Source organism: Planococcus citri, chromosome 5 (genome assembly GCF_950023065.1).
Source record: "Planococcus citri chromosome 5, ihPlaCitr1.1, whole genome shotgun sequence".
In the NCBI taxonomy this organism is placed as follows: domain Eukaryota; kingdom Metazoa; phylum Arthropoda; class Insecta; order Hemiptera; family Pseudococcidae; genus Planococcus; species Planococcus citri.
In genome coordinates this window covers 2,910,076-2,931,009 of record NC_088681.1, presented here as the reverse complement: position 1 = coordinate 2,931,009, position 20,934 = coordinate 2,910,076, and the positions used below count along the sequence as shown (strand labels likewise).

At 36.7% G+C, this 20,934-nt stretch overlaps 1 protein-coding gene across 1 annotated transcript in view; it reads left to right on the top strand.

Moving 5' to 3' along the window:
* Nucleotides 1-20,934, top strand: part of DIP-gamma (Dpr-interacting protein gamma) — a 268,534-nt gene that overhangs the window by 207,872 nt on the left and 39,728 nt on the right. Inside the window, exon 4 of the mRNA XM_065366972.1 lies at nt 14,500-14,670. Coding sequence (XP_065223044.1) covers nt 14,500-14,670 — 171 coding nt within the window. The remainder of the gene's footprint in view (nt 1-14,499; nt 14,671-20,934) is intronic.

Sequence of the window (20,934 nt, the reverse complement as noted above, 5' to 3'; positions counted from 1 at the left end):
GTCGTGTTGGAGCCTCCAGCGACCTTTTGAAAATTACTGGAACCTCCAGTAGATTTTTGAAACTTAACGGAGATGGAAAGCCAAAATTTACTCCGCACTCCAAGTTTGACACCCTTTGAAGACGACTTCAGGTGGGTTTAAGTTCGGAGCCTCCAGCGACTTTTTGAAAATGCACGAAATTTTTTTAAAACGCACAAAGGTAGATCGAAACATCGGACAAAAATTTACCACCTGTCAAAATTTCAAGAGCTAAAGTGCCTTTTTCGATTTTTGGTGAATTTTTGAAAATCAATCATCCAAAACTCCAACTGGCAAAACCTATGGAACTCAAAAACAAATCACAAACTATTTACCCACAAAAAATCAATCCTCCCTTGGAAGCACCTCAGTCACCTAAATAGATCAGAAGAAATTATAATCACCCGCCTCCGAATTGGTCATACCAAATTAACCCACAGCTATTTGTACACCAAAGCTCCTAAACCCACCTGTCAATTCTGTAATTCTGAAATAATCTCCACCCAACACCTTCTATTCTACTGTCCCTCCCTCAAAACAAAACGTCAATCCTTAAACATTTCAGACCTCAACCCTACAATTCCTGACAACATCAAGCAGATGGAAAACATTCTTAAATACATCAAAGAAATCAATCTCTCAAACCAAATCTAGACAAACCCCTCGAAACTGGGCGTAAAAATCCTGGCAATTATACACGCCCAGTATAAAAAAATGTCAAAAAAAAAAAAAAAAAAAAAATTTAGGCCAAAAATGAGGGAAAAAACAAAATTTTACCAAATTGACCAAGAAATCTGAAATTTGGGATGTACCCTTTTTTGGACATGCCAAATCGATTGGAAACTGTTTCAACCCGTTTTGAGAAGTCCTGGAGCCTCCAGCAGATTTTTGAAACTCGAAATTCCCACAAAATTTCATCAAACGGAGATGGAAAGCCGAAATTTATTCCGCAAACTAATTTCAATACACCACGAAGTCAACTGCAGGTGGATTTCACGTCGTTTTGGAGCCTCCAGCAACTTTTTGAAAAAACTGGAGCCTCCAGCGACTATTTGAAAGGTTGTAGGGTTGGAAATTTTTCAGATTTAAAAATTAATTTTTAAAAATTCAAAATTTGAAAAAGAGACGCAAATGAGGGCAGCAAAAGCTCTGAAAAATTTACAAATCGAGAAAGTGAAAAAACCACTTTGTTATAATTTATGAGAAGATGATTTAGTTTCGCCACAAATTGCCAATAATTTATCCAACATTACTACCTATCTAATTTACCACAAATTATAACTTATTTGTAATTTAAAAAATTCAAAAAAATGTTGCCGAAATCATTGAAGAAAAATATGTACACAGGATGTTTGAACGAGTAAAAATGCATTCTGAAAACAAATGCTCAAATTGATCAAAAGGATCAGGAAAATGGTCAATTAGAGTTGGCAGATGCTGAATCTTACTCGAGCTTATTTCATTTGATTTTTTGAAAATCGAAAAAAATCACTAGAATCCGGGCTCTTAAGTGGCTCGAAACGATGACCAATTCGTTTGCAAAGTCAAAAATTCAAGTATCAGTAAAGATGAATCTAATTAATTCAAAAGACGTAACTACCTAATTATGTATTTATTTTTTTCTGGCTTGTAATTCGCAGGCCTGATTAGGCCACTGAGGAGCGAGGTAACCATCCTGTACGTCAAGTTGCGATTTTTCTCAATGAAATCTCGCGAGGTACAATTTTTTTGATGTCACTAATCTCAATTTGAGCCCAAAATTTGGGGAACACCTCTTTCGCGGTTTTTTGAAATTGAAAATAATGACCAAAAAATACGCACCACTGCGTTCCAAAATATTTTCCCAAATTTTGATGAAACATTGCTGGGTACCTTTTGAAAAAAATGTTGGACTCGAGAAAAATTCCCCACCTCACCCCTTCCCCCCCTCTTCCCTCATCCATCGCCCACAATGGCGAAAAAACTTTTTTTTTTCGAGGTAAAAAAAATACTCCAACAAGTTCTGAACAAAAAATTTCAGATTCACTTAAAATGTATGAGGAGACATGAGTCTAGCCACGTGAATTTTTTCGACTTTTTGTGCCCCCCCCCCCCGGAGGGTAAATATACTGATAAGAGAAAATTTGAAACCACCACATCTTCGAACCTAATTCAGGTACACAAAATTTTCTTTCTTCCAGAAATATACCTGCATGAGTATTATTATTGGAATTTTTTTCAAATTTTTCCTCCAGGTGGTTCATCTTTAAAAAGTTGAAAAACGCTCAAAAATGTGTTTTTTGTGCCATGACACCACCAAAAAAGCGATACTGCCAGTGATATAGCTCTGAAATTTTGTATGTGGGCCTCTAAAAACAATCGAAAATCAAACGACTTCTCGAAACCCCAATTTTGAGCTCATGGGCACCCCTTCCCCCCAATTTTGGAACGGAAGAAGATTGACAATATGGGTATCGTTATCATATGAATCGAACCCGCTGAACACGAATATGAAGTTAGATTTGAAGTAGGACCCTCCTAACGACCACATTTGAGGACGGGAGGTTGCCCAAAAATTGAGTTCAAGTGCACCCTTTCGAAATCACGTTTTTTTCTAAGTTTTCAAATGTCTGGCATAATTTTAGCAACTCGACAGTATTTTTCTAAATTTCAAATTTGAAATGATATTGATAGTTATTGTTGAGAGTTTGATACGATTTCAGCGATTTGTCGATTTCTACTTTCTTTTTTCGGAATTTTATGCACTTTTTAAACCTCAAATTGAGGCGATTCCCTTTACTCGACCAATGAACACAAAAAAATGTTCGTTGCATCGCCCCTATACTAACCTCGCCGTCGGCGTCGGCCGTCGATAAAATCACATCATCGATGAAAAATTTCTCAATTTGATATCGGCGCTCAAACCATCAATAAAGTACCTACACCGAGCACTTTAATCCGTTCAATTCAAAGCTATAGTATAGGTACGTTTACGTGTGGCCGTGGTTTCGCCAATGAAGCATTTAGAACGCCAATTTTCCACTTTTCCGCTTGGTCGTCGTTGCTGCAGCTTCCAAGCTGTACTCGTACATCGTATCGTATATACTGCACAGTACATCACCATCACATACTGGACCATCGTCGTCGCTACTTTTGCACAGCTTACTCCCCGCCCGGCGCCCTCCTTCATCACCTTTCTACGTACGTATACTTTGCAGCCTACACGCTTTGAAATTCTATCCCTTTAAAAACCACTTTCCACTCTTAATGACTGAACCGCACACGACGAACAAAACCGTTGAAAACCTCGAGTTACACATTTTTCTACGCCAGTGCAAATGTATACGTTTCTGGCGACAGAAATGAATAAACGCGCCTTTTTTCTATAGCAATTTACTTTTTCCGCGTCAGTCGTCTCCAACGTAATGTATTACAGCCGAAGCATATACGAGTACGAGTACGAGTACGCGAAAAGCCCCTTCTCAGCATCCCCCAACCCAACATCATCGTTTTCGCACAGTACACAGACACACTGTGCTGACTCGTATACAAAACTACACACATACCTACTGTACTTCTACGTACGTAAAGCTATCGTAGTCGTCGTCGTGGTGGGCTGGCGTGTGTAGTGTAGGATTTTTCACGGAATTTTATTCTATTATTAATATTAAACTCGAAGCATAATTAAAAAGCGCTTAAGCGTAAGTAATTATTTACTTTTGTCGGCGGTGGTTCTGGTTACCTTTGTAAAGGTATGGTATCGTTGTCGATGTTGCAACAAGAAACACGATTGGTGTTTCGCCTAACGCTGGAAGTGAAAGGTGGTTGCAATTTACATAGGTACTTTTTTAATTTAAAACAGTTTTCAAAAAAAAAAAAAAAAAAAAATACAAGGAGTAAACTGCAATGATTTCAAAGCCGAATTTCTGATTTTTCCCAACGTTCCTGGAAATTCTGGAACGGTTTTTACAAATTTATTTTAATGAGTTTTATGTTACTTTCAACAATTCTTATCGAACGCGTAAGCCACTTCACTCCTTTTACACAATTTTAGGGTAGGAAGAATTTTATAGCTTCGCAGGATTATTTTAGGAGGTCCAGGACGAATTTATGTCATCTAGATTCTATAAATTTTCTAGACTCTAAAATTATCGCTTTTTTGCAAAAAATTCCAAATGTCTGACTTTTTTCCCAAAAATTGCCCCAAACGTTTTGATTTTTGTTCATTGTTGCCAAAAATTGACAAATCTCGCTTTTTAACAAATTGCTAAAAAATATCTCGTTTTTAATACCAAAAAATCTCACTTTTTTGGTAAAAATTGGTAAAAATATCCGCTTTTTTGCTAATAATTGCGAAAAATTTTTGCTTTTTTGACAAACATTTCAAACACTCAATTTTTTTCGAAAATTGCTCAAATCTCACTTTCTTGCCAGCAATTTCCAAAGAATCTCTGCCGATTTAATTTCATTTTTACGAGTAAAATCGTGCTTTATTACCAAGAAATTGCGAAATCATTTTCACTTTTCTGGGAAAAATTTCAAAGGTATCATTTTTTTGTCAGTAATTGCGAAAAAGTTCTGCTTGTTGCTAAAATTGTCGAAATCTCAATCGAGTTTCATTATCAAACTATTTCTAATTAGTATTATATGTGAAGTAATATTCGATTTTTTCCTCCTCACTTTTATCAGATCAGGCGACGCGGTAGCGTTGCCACCCCGCCCTCCCACGGTTTCAAGCGCGTAATGAAACGCGTTCAACCGTAGGCGGCGCAACGCCACACGGAGTTATATTCTGTAACTATTTCGTAATGCAATTTCCCCGAGTTTCAAACGCAATTTTCTCAAAAACTATGCGTTTATTCAAAAAACGCATCGATACTTTTATTCTTATTTTTCAAATACCTTTCAGAATATATAAGAATAATTTTTGTACGATAAAAATTCGCGAAGTTCCAAATACCCAGTTTTTTGTCATTTTGGCGAAATTCTTGTTCAACACTTACTCAAAGTTTGAAGGATTGGCCGAACCAATTTCTATGAAATTTGGAATATAGCTTTGATTTGTTGACCATTACTGACTAAGATGAAAAAATTGTAAATTTTTTCAAAATTGACCCTGCACCCCCCCTTTTTGGGCCCCAAAAATTCTCAAAATTAACCCAAAATATCAAAAGGCACTTCTCCACCACAAACTTGATGTTCATGCAAAAATTGAGCTTTGTAGCCCAATTACATCAAGCTTGAGTGGAGTCTAAAGATGCAGAAAAATGGCAAATTTTGAAAAAATGAGCAGTATATTTATCAAAAGTACAACCAAACCAAAGCTGGGATAGATGTACGTACATCAAAAGGCACATCTACGATGTTGAAAGTACATTTGAACAAAATTTCAGCGTGATTTGTGCCCTATTCGAAGCTGTAGCTTTGTCTAAAGAAACAGTAAATTTATAATACTAATTTTCGCCATTTTTGATTCTTTAGACAAAGCTACAGCTTCGAATACTACACCAATAACGCTGAAATTTTGTTCAAATATACTCTGAACATGGTAAAAGTGCCTTTTACTAATTTCAAAGTAAACGGAGCTTTGGTTTTATGCGCAATAATTATTTTTACTGTGCATAAAATGCTCAATATCAAAATGACCGTTAACTTTGAAGCACAACACGTGTTGGCGGCGTTGTATGCAGTTGAAATGCGCTAAAACGTTGAGCAGCCTAGCGGCTGAATGATTTAAGCTTCCGCTCGCCACGCAGTAGACTCCGGTTCGAACCCCATCAGAATCAAAATTTTTTTTTAATTTTTAATTTTGTAAGCTGATTTTTTCAATATGATTTTTATTTAACACGTTCAATTTTTAAAAATAAATTGTAAAAAAACGTTTTTGACTTCCTAAAGTACAAATTTTCTTTTCCCTTGTTTTTTTTAAAAAAAGTAAACATGGAAAAAATTTCATTATGCAAATTTATTTAAAACAAACAAGATGCATTTTTTCACCTGAAAAAACATGTTTTTTTTTACTTCTTGAAATGACGTTTTGCTTTACTTTGTTCAGGTTTGTTTGGTTTTCATTTTCAAAATTTAAATTTTTAAAAAGTTGACATTCAAATTCCAAAATTTTGAAGCCAAAAAATGGAACCTGAAAAACACGTCGTTTTTCATCTCTTGAATTTTTGAACGTTTTTTCACTCGCATCACTCAGCTATTTTTTCTATCCTTTTCCTAAACTAAAAAATTCCATTTTGAAACTTCAAAAAATTCAAAAAGGAAAATAATAATTTTTTAATAGGTATTTTTATCAATTATTGGTAAACTTGTCATTTCATCTCTCATTTCATTTTAGAAATTTATATTCGCTATTTGTCATTTTATTTGACAAAATTGAAAGTCTTTTTTTTACTGATCGGCAAATTTTTGGTCAACCCCTTCCCCTATCACCCTTGAAAACCCACTGTTTTTATTCCAGTCAGTTTAATGACAAATGTCCAGTAATCTGTCCACTCTCTGCATGCTCCTGCCATGCACCAATGCTATTTTCATTTATTAGATTAAACACTTCATCACAATAATATAGAAAAAAAAGTACTGATATCCTCCAAAAAAACTCTTCAAAAAAGAATTACACCCCGCCCTCTCCACGATTCCTAATGAACCTACTCCATGAACAAAAATTAAAAATTTCAGTAAGAAAATGTTATGATATCATGGTGGAATCCGCCTCTAAGAAAAACAACCTACCACTTCACCATTTATCATATAAGACAATCTATGAAACAGCTAATGAGCCAAAAATTTGGGCGGACAGATCCCTCAAATAAGTTTAGTAATCTAACTTGACTCTGGAGTGTGGAAGATTTGTCAGTCCCCAAATTTTTGGCTCATTAGCTGTTTCATAGATTGTCTTATATGATAAATGGTGAAGTGGTAGGTTGTTTTTCTTAGAGGCGGATTCCACCATGATATCATAACATTTTCTTACTGAAATTTTTAATTTTTGTTCATGGAGTAGGTTCATTAGGAATCGTGGAGAGGGCGGGGTGTAATTCTTTTTTGAAGATTTGTTTACTTTTCTCTATTAGTCCAGGAAAATTAGATGAAAAAAAAGGGTCATTGGAAAAAGTGAGGTAGAAAGCTGAATTTTGGTATACTGGTCCATTTTTTTGTGCTGAACACGAAACCGATGAGTCCCGGGTCGTCCCTGGTGAGCGTTCTCCCCTATTGTGGATCTAAGCCCCCCAAAACCAGTTTTTTGCAATTTTCTCCCCCGCATTGCATTTTAGCGAAAAATATGTAGTTAGATAAAAGAATCTACGTCAAATTTCCGATCTAATGATATATCAACTTTCTTTCTACCCCCAAGAGGAGTGGAGCAGGAACCATTCAAATGTGATAGGTTTTCTAAAAAACACAAAAGGGCTATCGGCGCATAAGAGGGGTGAAATGTGCCCCGAGAGCGTTCGGGTTGATATCAGCATTGAAAGTGGGTACCATCGAGAAACTACCCCGTGAAAAATTTCAGATCCACACCACCTCCCCTTTTTGGGGAACCCCCCTTTTTTGAAATTTTGATTTTTTCCCTCATTTTTGGCCTAAATTTGTTTTTCAAAAATTCACCAAAAAATCGAAAAAGGCACTTTAGCATTTAAAATTTTGACAGGAGATAAATTTTTGGCTGATCTTTTGATGTTTTGCCCGGTTTAAAAAATTTCGTGCAAGTCCTATGTTGGAACGCAAAATCTGCGATTTTGGTTGATCTGTTAATCAAAATTGCCGCCATTTTGTAAGTGGGGCCTCTTTTTTTTTTGAGGACTAGTGCTAGAAATGTTTTTCAGGACTCCCCCTTTAAGAAAAAAGGTTCCCCGGAGGATCGGCAGGGGGTGTCCTTTTTTGAAATTTCAGTAACACTTTTCTCAGCCCCATTTCAACCGATTTCGAAAATTTTTCTGGAGGTTATGTATATCCTTGATAGGTATCCCCACATAAATTTTCAACCCCCTCCCCTCATATTTACCCCTCAAAATGGTGTTTTTTCTATTTTTTTATGCCTATTAACAATCAAGATTGTGAAGTACAATTTTGTAAACACGTTTTTTGGATGTATTTTTGGCCCCCAAACATCATATACTATATTAGAAATTTTTGCTTTGGTGCGCCGTGGTGAAAACTTGGAATAATGTATCGTAGGGGGGCGGGGGGTGAAATGGCAATTTTGAAAAAAATAATTATCAATGAGTAGGGTATCGTTTTCATATGATTCGATACCGCTGAGCACGAATATGACCTCCGATTTTCTGCAACACTCACCTACCCCTCTCCAGAGCCCCTCAGCCCCCCCCCCCAATTTTCACGATTTTTGAAATATAGTTATTTTGATGACATTGGTGTCGTTTTCATATGATTCGATACCGCTGAGCAAGAATATGACCTCAGATTTTCTGCTACACTCACCTACCCCTCTCCAGAGCCCCTCAGCCCCCCTCAATTTTCACGATTTTTGAAATATAGGTAGTTATTTTGATGACATTGGTGTCGTTTTCATATGATTCGATACCGCTGAGCACGAATATGACCTCAGATTTTCTGCTACACCCACCTGCCCTTCTCCAGAGCCCTTCAGCCCCCCTCAATTTTCCCGAATTTTCGAAATAAAGTTATTTTGATGATGTTGGTTTCATTGCTATGGGAAAATTACATAAGTTCATTGTTATTGTAGGTACATAAAATTTCTCGTAGAATAAACTACAGCACATGGCACCACCTCGAGGGGGGTGCACCATTTATTTCACAGAACGTGTTGGAAATGGATACTGGAACAACGAGAAATTTTATGTACAATAACAATAAACTTATGTAATTTTCCCATAGCAATGAAACCAACATCATCAAAATCACTTTATTTCGAAAATTCGCGAAAATTGAGGGGTGCTGAAGGGCTCTGGAGAAGGGCAGGTGGGTGTAGCAGAAAATCTGAGGTCATATTCGTGCTCAGCGGTATCGAATCACATGAAAACGACACCAATGTCATCAAAATAACTATATTTCAAAAATCGTGAAAATTGAGGGGGGTTGAGGGGCTCTGGAGAGTGGTAGGTGAGTGTAGCAGAAAATCTGAGGTCATATTCGTGCTCAGCAGTATCGAATCATATGAAAACGACACCAATGTCATCAAAATAACTATATTTCAAAAATCATGAAAATTGGGGGGGCTGAGGGGCTCTGGAGAGGGGTAGGTGAGTGTTGCAGAAAATCGGAGGTCATATTCGTGCTCAGCGGTATCGAATCATATGAAAACGATACCCTACTCATTGATAGTTATTTTTTTCAAAATTGCCATTTCACCCCCCACCCCCCTACGATACATTATTCCAAGTTTTCACCACGGCGCACCAAAGCAAAAATTTCTAATATAGTATATGATGTTTGGGGGCCAAAAATACATCCAAAAAACGTGTTTACAAAATTGTACTTCACAATCTTGATTGTTAATAGGCATAAAAAAATAGAAAAAACACCATTTTGAGGGGTAAATATGAGGGGAGGGGGTTGAAAATTTATGTGGGGATACCTATCAAGGATATACATAACCTCCAGAAAAATTTTCGAAATCGGTTGAAATGGGGCTGAGAAAAGTGTTACTGAAATTTCAAAAAAGGGCACCCCCTGCCGATCCTCCGGGGAACCTTTTTTCTTAAAGGGGGAGTCCTGAAAAACATTTCTAGCACTAGTCCTCAAAAAAAAAGTGGCCCTACTTACAAAATAGCGGCAATTTTGATTAACAGATCAACCGAAATCGCAGATTTTGCGTTCCAACATAGGACTTGCACGAAATTTTTTACACCTGTCAAAATTTTAAATGCTAAAGTGCCTTTTTCGATTTTTTGGTGAATTTTTGAAAAACAAATTTAGGCCAAAAATGAGGGAAAAAATCAAAATTTTACCAAATTGACCAAGAAAGCTGAAATTTGGGATATACCTTGTTTTTGACATGCCAAATCGATTGGAAACTGTTTCAAGCCCTTTTTAGCAGTTCTGGAGTCTCCAGCAGATTTTTGAAACTCGAAATTCCCACAAAATTTCCTCAAATGGAAAGCCGAAATTCGTTCTGCGAACTAATTTCAGTGCGCTACGAAGTCAACTGCAGGTAGATTTTAAGTCGTTTTGGAGCCTCCAGCGACTTTCTGAAGATTACTAGAGCCTCTAGTACATTTTTCAAACTTTAAATGTTCCCAACATTTCATCAAACGGAGATGGAAACCCGAAATTAACTCTACACTCTAATTTTAAACACCTCTGAAGAAGACTTCAAGTGGGCTCAAGTCATTTTGGAGCCTCCAGCGAATTTTTGAAAATTACTGGAGCCTCCAGTAGCTTTTTGAAACTTGAAATTTCCCAAAATATCAACAAATAAGAGATGAAAACCCTAAATTTATTCTGCAAACTAATTTTAATACGCTACGAAGTCGACTGCTGGTGGATTTAAAGTCATCTTGGAGCCTCCAGCGACTTCATGGAAAATTACTGGAGCCTCCAGTAGATTTTTGAAACTTGAAATTTCCCAAATTTTCATCAAATGGAGTTAGAAAGCTGAAATTTACTTCGCAAACTAATTTCAGTACGCTACGAAGTAAACCCACAGGTGGATTTCAAGTCGTTTCGGAGCCTCCAGCAACTTTTTGAAAATTACCGGAGCCCCCAGTAGATTTTTGAAACTTGAAATTCCCACAACATTTTATCGAATGGAGTTAACAAGCTGACATTTACTTCGTAAACGAATTTCAGTACGATATGAAGTCGACTGCACGGTGCAGGTTTCAAATAGTTTTGAAGCTTATTCCAGCTACTTTTTGGAAATTTCAATTCCCAAAAAACGCCATACAACCTTTTAAAAAGTTGCTGGAGACTCCAAAACGACTTGAAATCCACCAGCAGTCGACTTTGTAGCGTATTGAAATTAGTTTGCAGAATGAATTTCGTCTCTCCATCTCCATTTCATGAAATTTTGTGGGAATTTTGAGTTTCAAAAATCTACTGGAGGCTCCAGTAATTTTCAGAAAGTCACTGGAGGCTCCAAAACGACTTGAAATCCACCTGCAATTGACTTCGTAGCGTATTGAAATTAGTTTGCAGAGTAAATTTCGGCTTTCCATCTCCGTTTGATGAAATTTTGTGGGAATTTCGAGCTTCAAAAATCAGCTGGAGGATCCAGAACTGTTCAAAACGGGTTGAAACAGTTTACAATCGATGTGGCATACCAAAAATAGGGTATATCCCAAATTTCAGCTTTCTTGGTCAATTTGGTGAAATTTTGATTTTTTCCCTCATTTTTGGCCTAAATTTGATTTTCAAAAATTCACCAAAAATCGAAAAAGGCACTTTAGCACCTGAAATTTTGACAGGCGATGAATTTTTGCCTGATCTTTCGATCTATTTTTGTACGGATTAAAAAATGTTGGAACGCAAAATCTGCGATTTCGATTGATCTGTCAATCAAAATTGCCGCCATTTTGTAAGTAGGGCCACTTTTTTTTTGTGGGCAAGGGCTAGAAATGTTCCTTAGGACTCCCCCTTCAAAAAAAAGGTTGCCCCGGAGGATCGGCAGGTGGGTGCAGGTGATCCTTATGCGGGCCCCCGACTAAATATGAAAAGGTTTTTAGAACAGTTTTGAACAGTTCTGAAGCCTCCAGTATAGGTTTTTGAGAGTTGAAATTTTTGACAGAATTTGAGCCAATCAAGTTGGCAAGCTAAAATTCACCATATACCCTAATTTAAACACGCTTAGTAGACTGAGCAGAAGGGTTCTGAAGCCTTCGGCCATATTTTGAAAATTCTAGGTTTTTAAAAAGTGCCATAAAAAACCTACAAAGCAACTTCATCACGTTTAAATGTGATTGAATGATTGGTGCTTCAGCTTGTTGATGACCCACTTGACGTAGGTATTACACGTTCATTTTTAATATTCAGTTTCTGCCAATTCAGAACCGTATAATTTTCAAATTTTCGCCAGAAAAATATATCTGGAATTTTTAAAACGTAGCCAGAGACTCCAGAACGGCTTGAATCCACTTCCAATCGACTCGGCATATCAAAATTATGGTATCGAGGGAGTATATTTCAGCTTTCTAACTTCATTGGATAAAATTTTGAGGAAATTTCAAATTTCAAAAACCAGCTGGAAGTTCCAGAACTGCTCAAATACGGTTCGAAACCGTTTCTATTCCGTTCAGGGGTTCGAAATCAGAGTACACATCAAATTTCAGTTGGTTCTCTAGGTCAATTTCGTAAAATTTTGATTTTTCCCCCCTTTTTTCCCCCAGAGATTTTTAAAAATTTTCCAAAAATCAAAAAATGCACTTAAGCATCAGAAATTATGGCTTGTTGTGTGGTTTTATCCTAATTTTTCGATATTTCTTTGTTTCGTTCAAACATTTTTCTGTCATCTGGGATACTTTCCTTGTGATTATTTGAACCTTGGTTGCGATACTTTCATTCGGTCTTATTTCCATCCTCGCATTTGGAGACCAGCTTTTGATACTCTACAATAGAGACTGATATTTCCACCGAAGTAAATTCAACCATTAAAAAAAAGGGGGAACGTGTAAAAAACACGCGCGTAGTGCGGGTTCCTTCTTTTTGAAACACGCGATCGTTTAATTCTGCATCAAAAAAATTCCTTGCCAGCAGCCTGCGGCCAGCAACAACCGTCGCCATAGTCGTCTTCTTTGACGCAGCTAAATTCTTTTTATTTTCGGCTAAAATCGCCAAAGAATGAAAAAGAAAAAAAAAGAAAGAAAAAGAAACAGAAAAAACATAAGAAAAAAACGTCGTCCCTCTTTCAGTATTATAACCTTTTGAGTCGCTGTATACGAAATCGACATTCGGGAAAAGTTAACCATTACACACCGTATCGTGTTCAAAGAAAGTCGACGAAAACCTGCTCGCATAGGGAAAGGAACGCGGGCACGAAACGGAGCTGGGCGTAAAAACAAAAAAACTTTCTTTATTGCTTAATTTCCATACAAATACGTATGCACGCTGTGGTGGAACCTTTTTTGCGAGCTTTTTGACATCGCTCTGATTGCCGTATACGAGCTCGGATTAATACTGTGACAAAACGTCGAAAATAGTCTTTTTCTACGAGAGGGAAAAAATACGTCATTTTTTTTTTACTCCTAACCACGAAACTTTAATAGAGCAAAAAAATTGCAACACGACCAAAAATACATGGAAAATTGCGCTACGCTCGTGTGCTGTTTGCAAAAAAAAAACACACATCATACGAACGATGGAAAAAATTCCCGCAGTACTACACACAATATAGATAGCAGGTCGAAGATAATAACGTTTTCTATCGTACATTCTACACTCCATTAAGCCTTCAGGCGTACGTATGTGCAATGTCGTTGTGTGCACCTTATGTAAACTACACGAAGAGTAGCTAGGTGTACATATAGTGCGCATCGATATTCGCGAATAAATGTGTACCTAATACCTTGCCATATAAAATGTCTAATATTATGTAGGTATACCTGCGCAACACAATACATATGATAAAAATACTCGAATTTATATAGAAAGGTAGAGTAGAAGTAGCGGCGTCGCGACGGTCGCAGCGACAGAACCAACCGCCTAAATAAAGCATATCCACCCTCCAAAATATCCTTCCATCTCATGAATCGCTCTGAAGATGGAATTAAATCATCCATAAATTTATACTCTCGTTTAAACGCGAACTCATGCAAGTACACCTACACATATACACATACTTTTCCAAAAAAAAAAAAACACATAGTACGCAGCCGACGAGAAAAAAATTGCGTCGAGAGATTTATTTACGGTGTATTTTCTTCCTTGTCAGTCTTGACTCGCAGGTACAATTGAATACCCCATCGAGGGTTCGCGTTATGTTTGTGATACTGCGGTAGAGTAGTTTTTAAAAATGTTGAATTTTTGAGCTTTTTGTTCGACTATCATTTTATACAGGGTGTTGTTATTCGAGATGTCGATTGATTCGCCCCTTTGCAATACGTCATTCCAAACTGCTCAAAAGTAGATCAATTTGGCCAGTTTGAAAATTGAACGAATCCAGCAATGGAGTATTTTAATAGGGTGGATTGAAAAAAAAAAATCAAGAGTCTACCGGCACGAGAAAGGCGAGAATTTCACCTAGGAAGCACAAAAGCACGAAAATAATATGGAAGGGATTACATTTGAGATTCGTGATGCCAAAAGTGATCCCTCACAAGATTTCAAAGAAATACAAGCCCTCATCAAAAATAAAATTGTGTATGAACTTTTAAATTAATCCTCATTATAAATAAGCTCGAAGAAAAAAAAACTAAATAGGTAATGAAACAATAACGATTGAAATAATATGTACATTGAATATTTTTGAAAATTATTTCAACTCAATTTAATATAAAAATTGCATTGATTCATTTCTATACATTTATATGTCAAACATTTTAAGAGATTGAGAATTATTTCAAATTATATTTTCCACAGTACCACCAGATATTATGTATGAAGAAACCAGTGCAGATTTGTCAGTTCGAGAAGGTGACAACGCATCACTTATATGCCGAGCCACAGGACATCCTCCACCCAGAGTTACTTGGAGAAGGGAAGATGCTGAATTTATTATGCTACGTCGAAGTGTTCGAGATATAGTGAAAGGTAAACGCAACATTATTTAATGTAGCGATAAACCGAGCTGAAATATCCACAAAAATTACCCAATGAAGTTAGAAAAACTCTAAAAAATTATTTATACTTCAATTCTAACCATATTAAGTCTATTGCAGCTGGTTTCCAGCTGTTTAGGAGCCTCCAGCCATATTTCGGATATTCCAGATTCTTAAAAAAAAAAAAAAAAAAAAAAAAAAAAAAACACATAAAAACTATCCAAATCAACTTGGGTCCGTATAAAAGCAATATTGGACGGTGCTTGATAGGAATCCACGCGATCGATTACACACATTTTTTTCAAAATCGATTTCTGCCAGTTCAGAACCGTAATGTTTTTCCAACGATTTTACAACTAAAAATTGCTGAAGGCTCCAAAATGACTTGAAACTACCGCCAATTCGGCTCAGCATCCCCGCTTCCTCTTCTAGATTACAAACATGATCACAATTCAAAATAATTAAAATGACGTGGAAGGGGCATTGCTAGTCAGGTTTTCGAGGTTGGTGACAAGGGAACATTTTGAACTCACATTCTCCGATTTGAACGAAAGCGAGCCAGATCGAAAGAACATGTCCTAAAACCTCCGTATTCCCAATTTTGAGCGCCAAAGTTCATTTTTGGATTTAAGAAGCATTTTTAAGAATTCCAAATAAAAATAAAAAAGCTGTGATATTTCAACTTTTTTGTGGAATATGAATTTTTTCGAGCAGAATGAATCGATACGAATAATTACTCCCATTCGACTCTCACACATCAACAACCCACTCTGGAGGCTCTAGAATGGTTCAAACTAGTCAGAGAGCCCGCATAATGATCTATTGCACCTTTTCGATTTTTGGTGAATTTTTGAAAATCAAATTTATGCCGAAAACGAGGCGAAAAAATCAAAATTTTACCTAATTAACCAAGAAAACTGAAATTTGAGATATACCCTATTTTCGATCTTCCAAATTGATTAGAAACTGTTTCAAACCGTTTTGAGCAGCTCTGGAGCCTCCAGCAGATTTTTGAAACTCGAAATTCCCATAAAATGTCATCAAATGGCGATGGAAAACCGAAATTTTTTGTAAACTTCACTTACTTTTTGAGTATAATAATACCTTTCAGTACTCTCCGCTTCTATTCAGTAATAACAAAAAAATTACGAAAATATGGCGTGACATGTCGACTTTAACAAATACTCGTGATTTGAAGATGCTCAATTCGAATGAGTATTAATTTTTCAAATGCCACCCCTCAGCCTCCTCCCCACCTGTAAAATCAAAAAAAGTGCAACAATTCCTGAGAAATAACAAAAATGTGACCTTGGTTGGACCTTCTTTGAATTTGAAGCCAAATCAGTAGTCAAATTTTCAGTCGGACCCCCCCCCCTCCTTCATTCGAAAAACCTCTACATTGTTTCGTACCTAAACATGTAGCCGAATTATATTTATTTGACCCTTTGCATTAGCTCTCGACAGCCCTGTTAGGAGCTGAACGTGGACACTTCCCGGGCCCTCTCCTCACCCCTCCCCCTTTCAAATTAAAAAAAAAATACGAAATTTTTTTTCAAAATTGTAAAAAATGTGAAATTAGACTTTCTTCAAAATTGGACTTGAACATAGACATCTTCAGTAGTGTGCCCTTTAAGTATTTCAAAACTACAAAAAGTGGAGCAACCCTCACCACCAATCTAACTGCAGAAACTTGATATCCGCCGAGGCGTTTACGTAGTTTCATCACTTCATCACTGCACGAGATGAATTTTCTAAAACTTCTCTGCGAGGATATTTTCGACACGTTGACGAATTCGCGCCAGCAACGAAAGTGGTAATATTTCAAGGTTGCATCCGTGTGAACGCTGGTGTAAAATTGAAATCGTATCGCGTGCGGTTAGCTTTCGCATACGTAAGGCGCTTTTTCAGCCACTTTGCCCGCCAAAAAGGAGAATTTATGCTGAAACTATGGCCAAAGATATGTGAAAGTTAGGTCACGGAATTTTCCCATCATCGGCCCATCTCACTAGTCTCACATACAATACCACGACTTCTTGAAATCGCCAACACTATATTTGCAAAACAGACGCATACTTTTTGTTTCAACTCGCAAATCCTCGGCTGAAATTTTATACAATTATCTACATGCCGACGAGAAAGAGGCGAAAATCTTTACACCAACGAATTTTCATATCAAATATTTGCAAGCATAAATGCCTCGAAGAAAGGTTACGAGTTAACACGTCTAATACGTAAATGCTATGTGGCGAGATAGTATAGTTTGAGGTACACACGAGAGCTTGTTCAGTGGTAAATAATGAATAATGTTTCGAGAGTCGTCGTTTCTCTCTCTTCTCCTGTATAAACGTCAAGTGTAATTATAACAGCGTTAAGTATCTGATGAAAGTTTGACAGCGTGTTATGTGCCTATCCCCCTGTATATGTATAAGAAGTAGGTGTTAACAAAGAGGAGCGCAGGAAGGTACACTACACACATAAGATACAGCTGAAGAGGGTGTATTTGAAAGAGTTATTGAAGTTTTTGACACGAAATACGTTCATATTGAAGGAAGACGCGGGGGGAGGGTTCGAATTTGTTCAAATTATTGAAATGTGACGATTTGTAAAAAATATTAGTATATTTTATAAAATTCAAAATCAATTTCCTTCGTTATTTTCAAAGCATCGACAGTGATCATTATAATTGGCCAAAAAATCTCCAATTTACGAGCACAATAATATGCAGTTTAAGCGCAAAAGTAAACAAACCTAACCCGCATTTCTTACACGTATCTCATCACGAAAGCGAAGAAGGTGAATTTCTAGAATAACATTTATCAAATTTTATAAACATCCTTTATTAAAATTTTAATTCGAAGCAAAGTTGTTAGATGTTGCGTATAATTCGCACACACCTCGACTCGAACTATCTTCGTCGTCAAACTCTCTACCCCTCCTCCGAGCCTCGTCGCATCCACTATATTTTAATATATATGGAAATCATTTCCTATACTTATAACATTTTTCAGCCTACACATTCTACCCGCGAAAAGGTACGTATCTCTCCAGAGTAGACGTACCTACATATTAGATGACAAGCACCAACACACTCGTAGATATACGTTCGGGTATTTGAAATAATTTACAAAAGATGCGGGAAAAAACAACAAAGTTTTCACCCATATCCAGATTTATGCCTGACTCGTTTGCTCTTTTTGTTCGTTTAACTTATCAAAAAGAATTTCATTCTTTTATTATTCGATACGGTACGTAATCACATATACCTGGTAAGGTAGATTAAATATATCGAATTCCAATTTGAATAATACACGAGACGAATTTCATTTAGATTTTGGTTTATTCTCGAGTAACAGGTGCTTCTGCAGCATTTTCGAGATTCGAAGATGGCTCCGTGCAAACGTAGTAGCTTTCATTTCAAAGTTTTTCTTTTTTGAGTTCCCTTTTTCGAATTTGGTGGATCTTATGAGAAAATAATTCCTCAATTTTCGATTTCCTTCAAGTCAAAAAAAAACTTGTATTGGCAACAAAGAAGAAAGGAAGTGGAACAATCGAATCTGGGAATTACATCGTTATCTACAGTGGAGTCAACAAGAAAACCAGAGCTGCAGGCGGAGTGATGTTACACATACATAATAAACACCTCGAAAACATCGACTCATACAACATATGGCATGAAAGAATTGTATCAGCAAGGATGAGATTGAAAAAAGACTTTCTTACAATAATTGGAGTACAGTAAAAATCGCTTAATGTTATAACGTTTGTCCCAGCCCATTTTAATAACATTAAGCGACTTATAACACAAACCGATTGAACAAAAAAGTGATTTTTTTCCAAAAAATTTTACCTATATGGCAAATTTTCTTACTAAATATGTAGTCATTGAACCAAAATTTCGCAAAAATTGGAAGAAAAAGTGTTGAAAATAGGTTGAAACTTCAAAAAGTTATGAAAAAAGTATCAAAAAATGTTGTCAATCAGAAAAAAATCTGAAATTTCAAAAAAATCAGGCAAAAACTGGATGCTTCAATTACAATAACCGATGGAATTTCAATGTAATGAGATATAAAAGATCAGGACTGGATGATTTTAATAACATTAAGCGATTTATAACATTAACCGTTGTAATAATAAGCGATTTTTACTGTATGAGGTCTGGCAACTAAGTTCCGGGAAGCCATTCTGAGAGGAAGAAGATGCAACACTGGAGTGTTCGCGAACACGTTGTCCAGTAGATTGGACCTTCCTTTAGTAATGTTCAAAGTTTCAATGCCGTAGGTTGTTCCGTTTTTTTGTGCGTATTTTTTGAACGTAACTTTTGGTAGGATGTCGTTAAAAGGAGGGTTGCAAATTACTTCTTGGAGGAATGGTCACCTCCTCAAGACATCTTAGTGTCTCCTCACTATTTCTACACCCCAGATTTGATTCCTAGGGACCTCTACTTCATTCTCAGTTGGTTTTTACCTGAGAATCAACACCCATTGCATTTTTGAGGAGGACTCAAAAACATCCACTCAAATTCTGAAAAATTCACCTCCAAGGGACACAAAACAGGTTTCTAAATGGGAGCATTGAGTAAAAATACGATGCTTTGAGTTGAAGGAAGACCACAATAACCACTTATGAGGTCAATCTCCTTTGAAAATTTTTTTTTTACTCACCTCAGAGGAAATTACCTCACAGCCACTTGGCAACAAGAATCACATGGCCTACTTTTTGTGAGGTTTTGATCACCTGATCTTCCTCAAACATTTCCTTAATTTTTTTCAACATCGTGTTTGACCTTTCAACACATTTACCTCTCCCCCAACTCAAAATCTTATCTCCCTGACTCAAGCATCCTCCTCAAGTCACCCCTTAAAGTTTTGCGACGTGACCTCAAAAGTTGTTCACTTTGAACAGCTATAGATCCTTTCACCCGATAGACTTGAAACTTATAACAGTATTAAAGGAAGGTCTAATCTACACAACAATGTGTTTGCGAGCACACCAGTGTTGGATCTCTACCTCTCAGAAGCACTTCCCGGAACTTAATTGCCAGACCTCGTATATATGCACCAGAAGAGGGAAGAGAGGAACAAAGCGAAGAGTTCTACAAGCAACTACAGAGGGCAGTGCAAGCAGTAAATCCAGAAGATAAATAATTGATAATAGCAGGAGACTTGAATGCTCAGGTAAGAGATAAGCGTGTAAAGACAGTAACTGATATGTATGGAACAGAAGGAATGAATACAAATGGGAACAGACTGATAGATTTTTGCAATTTCAATGGACTAAGAATCATGAATACATTCTACCAACACAAAAAAGATCACAAGATGACATGGAGCAATACAAGAGGACAAAGCTCAATGATCGACCATTTTATAGCCAATGAAAATGCCAAAAAGAAATTCTTGGATGTAAGAACATACAGAGGTCTAGAAATATTAGTCAGGTCTCAATTGCATATCCGCTCGCTATTCTTGTTAAAAGCAATTTTATGATTGATTTTTGTTCTACACACTAGAGCGAATAAATTTAGCTTGTATGCCTATTTTCCCCCTCCCCCTTTTCCGAGGGTCCACCCCCCAACATTTGAAATTCATGTATCTCCTAATCTATGGGTCGTACAAAAAAAATTATTGAACAAAAATTGTTCCTTAACATCAGATCTACAATTTGAGCTCATCAAAATTTGTTTTGGAGCAACCCTTCCCCCTCAAATTTCGTAAATATCCCTCTAGAAAACATCAATTTTACGTTTTTTCACATTTTTAATGAAAAGTTTCAAAGTTGAAGAAAAATCTGTAATATCAAACATAAATTGTTCATAATTGAATTTCTTTTCCAACGAATTATATTACGAGCATTTTTCCATCCCCCTCGCTGCTATGGTGGACCCACCTCCCCCCCTTGGTTACAAATACCAGACAACAAGGGAAACAATCCAACGCAAGTTGTTTCGGGTTGAAATTTGCATGGTAGGTGGGTACCATCGAAATACTTACGCGTGGAAAGTTTCAGACCCCCCCGACCCCTCCCTTTTTGAGAAACCTCCCCTTTTCTGAAAATGAGAATTTTGGGGAAAATAACCATTAATGAGTAGGGTGTCGTTTTCGCATGATTCGATTCCACTGAGTACGAATATGACGTCACATTTTCTGCTACATTCATCTAACCCCCTCCAGACCCCCCAGACCCCCACCACAAATTTTACCATTTTTGAAAACAATTACATTGGTGATATTAGTATTGTTTTCATATGATTTGAATC